At 39.1% G+C, this 12,801-nt stretch overlaps 1 protein-coding gene across 1 annotated transcript; it reads left to right on the top strand.

Moving 5' to 3' along the window:
* Nucleotides 1-15: 15 nt before the first annotated feature.
* Nucleotides 16-11,763, top strand: mrps35 (mitochondrial ribosomal protein S35). Its single transcript, XM_032548649.1, has 8 exons — nucleotides 16-193; nucleotides 3,303-3,355; nucleotides 3,470-3,637; nucleotides 5,390-5,450; nucleotides 5,556-5,695; nucleotides 7,350-7,459; nucleotides 7,543-7,612; nucleotides 11,273-11,763. Exons 1-8 carry the CDS (start codon nucleotides 61-63, stop codon nucleotides 11,540-11,542), a joined length of 1,005 nt encoding a protein of 334 aa, XP_032404540.1. The 5' UTR covers nucleotides 16-60; the 3' UTR covers nucleotides 11,543-11,763.
* The last annotated feature ends 1,038 nt before the right edge of the window (nucleotides 11,764-12,801 follow it).

Genomic DNA, 12,801 nt, shown 5'->3' with positions numbered 1-12,801 from the left:
CGCGGTTACAACATATTGTCTCTCGTCGGTGTCCGTAGTCAATGAAGCGGGTGAAAAAACATGGCGTCCTTCGGTAGGAAGGTTTTTCTGTCCCTAGGTCGAACTAATGTCTCTGGTGTGGGTATAAGGAAGACAGGAAACGGAGCCACATATGCTACGGCGTTGACAGTAAACTCTTCTTCTACAAATAAAGGTGAGTTCGTCTCTGGAAATGCTGATTATGCTGAAAGAAGTAAAGAGCTGCTGATGCTGGCTAAGCTAAAGATATGAAACTGTTAGCAAAGTCAAGTGCCTTCATTTCTTGAGCCTATGCAGAGTTAATGGAAATGATGATCAGACTTGAAAACGATTTGGTCAGATTAAAAATGCTTCGTCTTCTTTGCCTAAATGTGGACAAATCAGAGTAACTGTTAGTGGTCCCCACCGTCTTCTCAACCAAAGTCAATGTTTGTGAATGTGATTGTAAACAAATTTTGCTGCGATGCAAGACAAATTTCAGACATACTCCGACCATTGTGTTGTACCATGAATGGCGTCAAATTATTTTTTTTGCGAGTGAAAATTTAAAATAAAATACAGCTTGCTTTTGTATTCCGCGACCTTTATTTCGACATCTAGAAATGAAATGTTAAATAATATCAAAATAAGATTTTGAGTTACATGCAAAACATGACACAGCTATGAGGGGCCGTTTAGGACAAAAATTACGTTTTGTCTCTCACACACTACCAAAAAGTCTCGCATACTCCAAAAAAGTAGCCACGCACACTCCAAAAAATTACGTTTTGTCCCTCACACACTACCAAAAACTCACGCATACTCCAAAAAAATAGCCTCGCATACTCAAAAAAATTACGTTTTGTCTCTCACACACTACCAAAAACTCTCGCATACTCAAAAAAATTACATTTTGTCTCTCACACACTACCAAAAACTCACGCATACTCAAAAAAATAGCCACGCACACTCAAAAAAATTACGTTTTGTCTCTCACACACTACCAAAAACTCTCGCATACTCAAAAAAATTACATTTTGTCTCTCACACACTACCAAAAACTCACGCATACTCACACAAATAGCCACGCACACTCAAAAATTACTCACGCACATTCAAAAAATACTCAAATTGCGTATACACACACTACTAAAATGTCACACACACACACACAAACGTTAACTTTCTCGCTCACATACACTACTACCAGCTCGCGCACATACACTACTACCAGCTCGCGCACATACACACAAACGTTAACTTTCTCGCTCACATACACTACTACCAGCTCGCTCACATACACTACTACCAGCTCGCGCACATACACACAAACGTTAACTTTCTCGCTCACATACACTGCTAACAGCTCGCACACACACAGACGTTTATCTCTCACATACACAAGACTAAAGTTGAACACACACACAGTACTAAGACTCGTTTTATGTATGTGTGAGAGCGAGACTTTTTATGAATGTGTGAGAGCGAGACTCTTTATGAATGTGTGAGAGCGAGACTCTTTTTGAATGTGTGAGAGCGAGACTCTTTTTGAATGTGTGAGAGTTGTCACGGAAGAGGCGGGGCATAATTTTTGGATCAAACTGCGCATGCGTAGATCCTAAACTATAAGTTTCGATTGTTGACTCACTGTATGTTCTATTACCAGTATTACAGGAATTATTAACCGGCGCCAACTAGTGCCGAAGAAGAAAGAGTTTGCTATACCGAACATGGCTAACTCTAATTCGAAACGAGAGAGAATTGGTCAGGCAGCTGCCATTTTAAACACCATTCTATCTTCTCCGGAGGCAACCAGCACTTTGACAGGCGCATTAAACGATTCAACGACTGCCCGCAGTGCTACAATCTGGCACCCAGTGGACAGATTGTACTACAGCAATTTTGCTATTTTTAATCAATCAATCAGATTCATTTATTTCTATAGCACATTTAATCTACAAGAAAGTTAAACGTTCTATATATATTTAAAAGCACAAATATACTAAGTAATAGAACATACAGTGAGTCAACAATCGAAACTTATAGTTTAGGATCTACGCATGCGCAGTTTGATCCAAAAATTATGCCCCGCCTCTTCCGTGACAACTCTCACACATTCAAAAAGAGTCTCGCTCTCACACATTCAAAAAGAGTCTCGCTCTCACACATTCAAAAAGAGTCTCGCTCTCACACATTCATAAAGAGTCTCGCTCTCACACATTCATAAAAAGTCTCGCTCTCACACATACATAAAACGAGTCTTAGTACTGTGTGTGTGTTCAACTTTAGTCTTGTGTATGTGAGAGATAAACGTCTGTGTGTGTGCGAGCTGTTAGCAGTGTATGTGAGCGAGAAAGTTAACGTTTGTGTGTATGTGCGCGAGCTGGTAGTAGTGTATGTGAGCGAGAAAGTTAACGTTTGTGAATGTGCGAGCTGTTAGTACAGTGTATGTGAGCGAGCTGATAGTAGTGTATGTGAGCGAGAAAGTTAACGTTTGTGTGTGTGTGTGACATTTTAGTAGTGTGTGTATACGCAATTTGAGTATTTTTTGAATGTGCGTGAGTAATTTTTGAGTGTGCGTGGCTATTTTTTTGAGTATGCGTGAGTTTTTGGTAGTGTGTGAGAGACAAAATGTAATTTTTTTGAGTATGCGAGAGTTTTTGGTAGTGTGTGAGAGACAAAATGTAATTTTTTTGAGTATGCGAGGCTATTTTTTTGGAGTATGCGTGAGTTTTTGGTAGTGTGTGAGGGACAAAACGTAATTTTTTGGAGTGTGCGAGGCTATTTTTTTGGAGTATGCGAGAGTTTTTGGTAGTGTGTGAGAGACAAAACGTAATTTTTTGGAGTATGCGAGAGTTTTTGGTAGTGTGTGAGAGACAAAACGTAAATTTTGTCCTAAACGGCCCCTCATACACAGCATCATGCCACACTAAGTGTGTCTTTGTGGCTAAATATAGCCAACAAAGACTTCAAAAGACTTGAGGCTGCATTTGAGGTTAACCTTTCGTTATAACAGCCAGAATGGCAATAAAATGATTTAACATCAAAGCATTTCTATGTGTGAGAAAGGCCTAGTCAAAGTTTAGCACTAAATTTAATTGCGATTCTGTGGTGAAATTTAAAAACTGTTGAAGCTGAACTACTTTGCAAAGATGAAATGGTAAAAATGTCAGTCGTTGAACATGCACTGTTTTTTATGAATGAACATACTGCTGCAGCTTTTTGCCTTTTCTTGTAAATAGAAACGGTTTATACTAGGTAAAGTAATATATCTTTGATAAAACTAGAAATCCTGTCAATTTCAGATCTTCCAGAGAGAGGCGGTAGAGGATTCATTGGCAGAAGACCAAAGAGAGATGTAAGTTAACACTTTTTTTTTTTTTTGTCATTCTCATAAAAAACAAGACCTACCAGCAATATTATTTTACAACTTTCAAAATTGTCTTCACTGTGTTTTTTTTTGGTACATTAGCCTGGGGAGCCTAGGACTGAAAAGATGGCGCTGGATCAGGACTGGGCCTCGGTTTATCCTGCAGCGACCCCCTTCAGGTCCAACGCCGTCCCTCTTCCTGTGCGGATGGGCTACCCTGTGAAGAGAGGCATTCCACCGGAGAAGAAGGGCAACTTGGAATTAATAAAGGTCAGAGTTCATGACACATGAAGAACCACAGCAAAAAAATAAAATAAATTACGCGGCTCTAGATTTCGAATTACAAATTTTCTCTGAAATGTAAGCTTTATTTCTTCCAAGTAGCCAAGTCAGTGCTGCTGCTGTGCTGGTGGAGCTCCTCTTGCTGTATTGCTCTTCCCTCATGGCCGTGTCTCTGTGCACGGATTAGCAAGCAGCAGCTGCCCCATCTGGACTCGAGCCACTCACAGATTCACTACTTACATTCGTCACAGCTGGAAGTCAGCCGGGTGGCCTGACAATACTCATTTCCTTCTGCCTGTGGGAGCTAAACTGCTGTTTGTTACTTACTTGGCTTGAGTACTTGAAACATCACACCTTGGAGATGATTATTATTATCTACACTCATTTTGACATTACAGCAGGATATTTCATATAATTGTGTGTTTTATGTAATTTTCTCTTTAGGGGGTTTGTTTTCCCGTTCTGTCCCATCATTCCTTTGTAAAACTGGTATCGGCGCATATTAATGAATTAAACCAGTATTGAAGTGTTTGTTTATTTTATTCCAACAACTTAAACCCTTTACGTTATAAAATAAATGACACCCAGGGTTAAATTTATCAAGTCATTGCTTCTGTTAGTTTTGGCGATGACAGCTAATAGCGATCCAAAATTTTAGTTTCTTAGAAAATTGGAATAATTGATAAACATTTATTTTTTCTTTAAAAAGTCTTGGCAATTTTCCAAGTTGTAAATGAAGCTGGCAGTTCACCAGGTGCTTTGATGGAAAGTTTAGTGGAAGGAAAATTACTCAGCTATTTAGCCCTTACTAATGCAATGAGCAGCTTCTCATTCACCCCAACAAAAAATACATCTTTAACTTTCAATAGCAATTTTTAGTGACAACTGGAAAATAATTTTCAGCAAATCAAATCTAGTTTTAAATACAGATAGCAGCAGTAGCATTAAAAATGCCTTTCATGGTAAAGCAGTTTATTTTCCAGCTGCTAAGCCATTATATATTCCGGCGTAAGTATATATATCTATTACTAACAAACACGTGAAAGGTTAGTGAGCAGATTAAAATACGGAGGGATAAAGGCTGGACAGAATTATTATATCCATCATTACATTAAAAGGGCCATTAAAGGATTCCACATTTTATTTTTTTATATAATCTGCTTATACTCATTTATTCAATGAATGTTGTTTTTTCTGATGATATAAGACTTTGTTATGATTCCACATGCTTAATGTTGCTGCAAGAACATCTGGGGTTATCCCAGATGTGTGTGTGTGTGTCTCTACAACATGAAACAGAGAAATTTTATGAATAAGAATCAGGTGCACACGTTTTATATTTATTGTAGAATTGTACATATAGATTAAAACGTAAACATGGATCATTGTTTGGATTACCATCAATAAGCTTCTGGAACAGTTGTGTGTGAATATTTCACCACTTTTTTCCAAACCGATTTTTTTTAGGGCTCTTTTAAGTTGGTTTGTTTTCCTGCCGTGGGTCACACTTTTAAATCCAGATAGTTTCAATTTAGCTTCCAGATCCTAATGTTCATCTACTTTTCAAAAATCCAAAAGCAATATTGATGTGTTTGAGAACATTATCTTGTTGGGGAAAACCCAGAAAGTTTTTTTTTTTTTTTTTGCTTTTTCACCGTCTAGCTGCTGATTGGAGGAGGTGGAGAAGTTGTTTTTGGTAAAACATGTTGAAACACGATGATCTTTTTGACTTTGTTTCAGATACCAAACTTTTTGCATTTGACACCAGCAGCTATCAAGAAACACTGTGAAGCTCTGAAACGTAAGCACTCAGCATAGGATAATGTTATTTGCCTTGTTTAAAGGTATTTTCTTTTTGGTTTTCATGAGTTTTAATATGATAATGATATTTTCTCCGCTGCTATAGCTTTCTGCACAGAGTGGCCCTCAGCCTTGGACACTGACGCCAAATGCGACCAGCACTGTCCAGTTAAAATCGAGAGCACAGACTACGTGTCTGCTGGGCCGTCCGTCAGGAATCCTTCAGCTCGCATCGTTCGCGTGGAAGTGAGTTTCACTCACTCTGAAAAAGTCCCAGCCGCTGTTTTTAACCTGACTGAGTTGAACTTGAATTGTTCCTCGAGGTTACAGATTTACGCAGCGACCAGTCGACGCAATGACACAGACATTCACAAACTAAACACTTTGCATTATTAAACTGACAGATTTGCCCTGGACTTAGTTGGTTTTGTCTTTTATTTATTTGCCCCCCCCACCCTGCTTCCCAACAGCTTTCACAGCGGGGGGAGGGGAGGAAGTCAGAAAACAGTTTGCCATCGACATATTTTTGGAGACATTTTAATATTCCACTTAATCCTCGCGCTACCACTAATCCATCAATACCCAATCCTTCTTTCAGACTGAAGCCAAACATACAAATACATGCAGAAAACCAAGAACATGATCACTTAAACCAAATTGTACAAACTAATAAATTACATAAACCGAACGTAAACATGCTGAATATAAATGACAGAGTTGAGAAAACCAGTTAAATTTAGTCAGAAAATGAAACACAACTGACTCTTTAGAAACGTGGAAACATTTGGAAAAACATGACGAAAACATGAGCTTCTGTATCCTTAGTTAGATGCTGAGGACAGTGAAGATACCGACACATTAATAATTTTCTCTGGTGGAACAGGGTCATATTTGCTATTAATCACCAACCATCTGCTCTCCTGACACATTGCCTTAGATTATAGCAGCAAGGTAGGAATTAGAAATTAATCCAGGTGGATTAGGCTCCAAGATAGATTGGAGAGCAGATCTCTCAAAGAGGCATCACAAATCTAGAACAAATTCAGCATGCCTGACCCGTATTTCTGCAGGTAAAAGAACATTTTATTCTCTTGCCGTAACAGATGAGTTATATCTGTGCGTGTTTGCATACCTGATGCCTTGAACTTGAATTGCAACAGGTGTATTTTGAAAAATTTGATGTCATCAGAATGTTATTTTGTGATATTCTACACATTCGAACGGTGATTATATTTCAGTCACTTAATTAAACACTTCAAATTAGGGCTGCAACGATTTTAGCTTTCGATTATTCTGACGATTGATCGGATAAAAATTGGCACATCCTACAGATTTTCCATGCAACCACTTAAGCCTTTTCTTGTATACGATACTAGAAACACATTAAGACATGCAAATAAATAGTTCAATTCCTTTTTTTAAATGAGAAACTGAAAGTATGATGAGTTTTGACTGAAGCATACTTACAGGAAAAGGTGTTTTTATCTTAAATGCAAAATGTATATATACTTATTGTACAGCTCTGGTTTAATTCTCTGAATATGTTCTTCCATTTATTGCGTCTGTATATTCCAGTTATCAATTAATCGATTTCTAAATTAGTCGACTATTATTACAATAGTCAATTAATCCGATTAATCGTTTCAGCTCTACTTGAAGTATATTATTGTGTGTGATCAAGCTATATAACACATGAATTTCACTTTTTGAGTGAAATTGCAGGAGAAAAGTCATAATATTTGAATTATTTGAGATGCAGCTGTAGGCTGTGAAGGAGCCATAAAATAAAAATCAGTTTATCCACTTTCCTGCCAAGCGATTTTGAAATTATTCAAAGCTAAATTGAAAACTTTTTGTAATTGTTTTAACGTCTAAGTGCGTCGTGTAACCTGCCCTCCAGGTGAAGTTGTCCAGTTTGAACCTGGACGACCACGCCCGCAAGAAGATGCTCAAACTTGTCGGGGACAGATACTGCAAAGACTCAGACATCCTCACCATCAAAACAGAAAGGTAAGCAACGCCGCCCCTCCTAAAAACACACAATCCTAACACAAATCAAACATGCCCTTAAATATCTCCCCTTTCTTCCGCAGCTGCCCTCTGAGGCAGCAGAACTATGAATACGCCATGTACCTGCTGACTGTCCTGTACCACGAATCCTGGGTAAGTCGAGGAGTTTGTCTTTTTGTTTTGTTCACTCTGTCGTGTCAGGATGTGCCCGTGCCTCGTTCGGCTTGTGGCTCTTCAGAATCCCCCGTAAGTGTCTGACCTTTTACTTTGCTGACCTTTTTTTTTGTTTGTTTGTTTTTCTTTCAACTATCATCCGCTCATTTAAAGGCCAACTGTTCGGTTAAAGACCCTGCTGTCACGTTCGGTTTGTTCTCAGTTGGGCTTGAGATTAGATGTTTCTGAAAACCTTCCTCACGCCGCAGCGTTAAATGGAGGCAGTGCCTCTCGGGTTTCCACTTATGTAACCTGTATTACATATTCTTTATCCTTTAATATGCCTTTGAATTTACAGGCTTGTCTGTTTGTGCTTGTCTGTCACACTTAAATGTTTCGGATTATCAAAAGTATTTTTGCTATTTGGGAAGGATAAATGGAGTAAATTTTAAAAAGCAGGATTCAGATTATGATTTAATTTATTAGAGGAAAAAAATTGTCCAAACCAGCCTGGCCCTGCGTGAAAAAATATAATTAATGCACTTGCTGAATCCTGGATTAGTCACATATTTTGACAAATAAAAGGCTAAACAGTTTTAAAAATAAACAAAAAAAAAACATTCCATTTACTAGTGTGAAGAAAATTGGAGAACAAATGGGGATCAAAAGTAATATCTAAGGTTTGAGTACTCCAGTAAGGCAGTGAGAGCCATTATCCACTAATGAAGAAAAGATGGAACAGGGTGAGATCGGCCTGCCAAAATTACTTTAAGAAATCATCAACAACTCTTCCAGGAGTCACAAAGCAACCAAAAAAAAACATCTACACTATTGTAGCATTCAGTGTCCTCTGTAAATATCAGTGATTTAATTTTAAAAAAATACTAAAATTAATTTAAATTTTGAAATAAACTTAAATTTGAGTTTAAATTAGCCTTCTTTAAATCTGTATTTTAATATATCAGTCATTTTAAAGATACTTATTGGTCCCCCAAAAACGATGAAAACCCGGGCATTATCATCAATCAACAAAATCCCCACAGGCTGAACTTGAAAATTGAACTTTATGTCGCCAACACTTAGCATTCGTCAACAACTCAGAGGCAGAAGTGAGAGCTACGCGCAAAGCAAGTAATGTCCCGGCTGGAACACGGTGCGCTAAATAATAAAACATAAATTAACGAAGCTTCGAGGCAGGTACACTTTCCTCGAGGAGTTTTAATAATCGAGGTACTCGAATCATTCGAGGAATCGTTTCAGCCTTAATTGGTTCCCAGTTTTTATGCTCTTTTCATGCTTCCTTTAAGGCCTCGCAAATAAACTTGCCTTTGCTTGGGCTTACAAGTGAGAACCTAATAAACCTAGAAAAAAAAATAGAATAAAGGTTTTGAAGTGGCTTAGTCAAAGTCTGGACTAAAATCCAATTGAGATTCTTTGACATCACTTATACTAGAAACCGATATATCTGAGTTACCACATTTCCAGATAGAAAGGTGGGGTAGAAGAACTTCTAATGGTGCTCCAAGCTGTTATGTTTAGGGGGCAATTTTGTCCAGTGCCATGTTGTTTTGGATGGCTTTTCATTCTATAAATTAAATGTTTAGGAAGCCTTTGTTATTATTTACTCCATTGTTTTTCTAATATTACACTTGGTTTGATCAGAAACATTTAAGTGCGACTAAATACAAAAACATTTCGTACCCGTAGTAAACAACCGGTTTGTGCCGCATTTTCGAGACTTGATTTTCGGGCTTTCTAAATCCTTCAGCTTCAAATATTATCGGATGAGCCAACATTTCTCTCCAGGTGAGAGAAAAGGTCTTGTCCGCTTTTCTTGGAGAGCTAACCCCATTAGGGAGGCGTCGGCGCTAAATAGACAGGAGGACGGCAAACAGCATCATTGTCCAGTTGACATTTTCTCCCCGATGAATAAAGAAAAAAAAAAAAAGAAAACAGACTCCCCTATCAGGTGTTGGACCACACCACATCGGCCTCAGCACTGCCCCTACGCAGTTGGAGCCTTATAAAAATAAAATGACTCCCTTTGTTGTCCAACCTCTGCTTTCAGGAGCTCTTCCTGTCACGGCTTGGCCACATTAGCGAGGGGAAGAGAAAAAAATTTCCCAGTCAAGAAAAGGTGTTTGAGTCAGGAAGCAGAACATTGTCCGCTGCCCTTTCGGACACACAATGGAAGGCACAGTGCTTGTCCAGCCGGCTTTTGGACGACTTTAGAGTGGAGCGGCGATCGGGTTGTAACGCTAGCCCACAAAGGAGCCAATTGTTAGCAGCCACTGAGGTGATAATATCTCCCCACTTGGAGAGGAAGACCTTCGGCTGCTAATTCCATCAGGTGCTAATCCAAATCAGCTCTGGAGCTGACTGCAAGAAACCTTTCAGTAGCATGAGGGGAGACTTGCTTCCCCCCACCCGGTGCACAACACCTGTCGTCTTCCCAAAACGGATTGGTTTGAAGGTACACGAACGCAATCAGGAAGAACAGGCGGCCTTTTGTCTGCGAAAGGCCTGGAAAGTAAGCTGCATGCATGCTGAACAATCTACTCTTTGATGGATGCTTAAACGGTCATTGGAAACGCATATCTTTAGTTTTTTTTCTTTTAAAAAAATTTATATTTCTCCATTTCCAGTGGAAGGACAACACCCTGCTGCAACCTGTTTTTCTAGGCTAAATAATCAAATGTGTTGACGTTGAACTCCTGTTTGTGGTTTTCTGGGCCGGTTACTGATCAATGAGGTATCTGGCGCGTCGCACTCTGCTCCTGGACCTGGTCCAGGCAGGATTTTATGAGGAATCAGATGCGTATCGCAGTAAATGATGGTCATTAACCCCAAACACCTGGATCGAAGCGCCACTGATGCCCAGTTGTCGCTCCGCTTTAAGATAATGGTTCTTATTGTTCTCCGGGGAACCCGATGACGGCTGAACAGGCAGCACACAGAGCAGGAGAAATAACTTTGGTAGAAGATGAGACATAAGATATTTAGCCTTTGTTGCCAAAAAGGAAACTGGAAAAAGCAGATTCAAAGTTGTTTGTTTAATCTTTGATCTGTTTTCACTCAGCAGGAAACATGCAGTGCCTATATCACTCCAAATCTATTTGTAGTATTAATTTCGATTGAAATTCTTCATTTTTGTCACGTCGCTACTGCAAATTTCTGTATATTTTATGGCGGTTTTGTGAGTCACCTCAACACAAAATGGGGTTCAAATGAAATTGAGGTGGTTTTAAAACATCTGACACAAAAAAAATCGAAAGTGTGGCGTGCATTTGTCTTTGTAGCATTTTGATCTTAAAAACCAAAACCAGAGTCAGAGCAATTCTCAGAATAAAAACAGCCGTCTTGGGAAAGTCTAAGAGAATGGTTTTCAGACGCGGAAATTAAAAAAGTGCTATTGGTGGTGGCAGCATCATGCTTTTGTTCAGCAGGAGAAAATAAATGTAGCTAGAGATAGGATGATACAAGAAGAAAACCTGTTAGTGGCCACAAAAGACACTAGTGCAGAAAATGGCCTAGTCAAAATCCAAACTAAATCCAAGACTCAGTGGTTGATGCTTACAAATAATGTACTGTGATTTTATATTTTCCTGGTGGTGTGAAGCCGTAGTTCCATATATATATATATTTTTTTTAATTTTTCAGAAAATCGAGCCGTGGGAGGCAGAGAAAACCCGCGCAGACATGGAGGAGTACAGCTGGGAGGACAGCACGTCCCAGAAGAACATCCTGGACACGCTGCTGCGCATCAACGCGGCCGGAGAAGGAGAGGAAGCTGAAGTGAGAAAGCAGCTGCTGGGAAGAGAGGAGGTGCAGGAATATAAGGACTCGGTCGAGAGGCTAAAGAATGAAGAGGCGAGTGAGAGCAACATGCTGCGGTACAAGGAGGCAGTCAGGAAGGTGCTCAAGGTGTGAAATCGTTAAAGCTGATCAGAAACATTTACAGGACGACCGTTGAGCAACAAGGACCTGGGATAAAAACATGTTAAGCAGAATGATTTCAACTGCGTTGTTCTGTTGCCAGAAGGACCTTGGATGTCTGAGCGTGTCGGCAGCATTGATTTTCTCAAGTAAATTTGCTGTCATATCCAGTATGTGATGTTTTTAATACAAAAATAAAAGTATAACATAAGCAACTGTTTTGAGTTTTCTCTTTAAAGCGGGAAAGATTTCATAATAAGAGCCCCATTCAGTTAAAGAATCAGCTTTAAATCTTATCGTACTCATCAGGAAAGATGCTTCCTGAAACAGTTCGTCCCTCTTGGAAGACATTCTGTCTGTAATCTGTTTTTTTTTAAGGTCAGACAATAAACTGAGAAAATGTTGTTCTCCATCTGGTCAGTCTGGGGGATGTACAGCAAAGTTTCAACATCACAGGCTGTCAACTATAAAACCAGAAAGACAGCGCTATCCAGCCTCTTTTCTATTTAAAAATCTTCACATGTTGTTCCTGTATGTCTACAATAGAATAAATAACAACCTGATCCATTTTACATCAAACATCTCCTTGAAAACTAGAGCTGATTTAACACAAAGTGTACAAATTTATGTGTAGCCATGTAGTTCTCACGGTATTGTTGCCTTTGGTAAAAATGCCACAGTTCTAAAGAACTTACACAAATATTTAAAACATCATTAATCACTTTTTGGAAACAGAAGGCAACAGTTATTCCTACTGCCTCTAAATGATGGACAGTAACATTATTTACAGTGGCTCACCTGCAACTTTGGAGTACCAGGTTGGACCTCATTTCGCTTTCAGAACTGCCTTGCATCTAAGAAATCCTTCCGGTATCATAGGCGTAAATCCCGGGTGGGTCGGGGGGGAGGGGAGCCCCAATCTTGGAAAAGTCTAGAATTGTCCTGCCCCCCAAAAAAAATCATTGAAGAAACATTTGTTTTTAAATAATAGCAATATGAAAAGGCAAAAGAAACAAAAAAAAATGAAATAAATCTGCCATTTATCTCAGAAAAAAATTAATAACTAATTTTTAGGTCCCCTCCCCCCCTACCATTGTTAGAACAATGGTTCAGTCCAAAGTGTGGGAGGAGCAACAGCAGCTGAACGGTACCGGTTCCGTTAGAGTCGCTGAAGTGAGGAGCTAGCTGTTAGCTGTAGCACAAACATAAAACCCTCCAGTAAGTAAATACTTACAGCAAAAGACATGCAACAC

The sequence above is a fragment of the Xiphophorus hellerii genome, chromosome 2 (assembly GCF_003331165.1).
Source record: "Xiphophorus hellerii strain 12219 chromosome 2, Xiphophorus_hellerii-4.1, whole genome shotgun sequence".
Classification (NCBI taxonomy): domain Eukaryota; kingdom Metazoa; phylum Chordata; class Actinopteri; order Cyprinodontiformes; family Poeciliidae; genus Xiphophorus; species Xiphophorus hellerii.
This window is presented reverse-complemented; position numbering and strand designations above follow the sequence as displayed.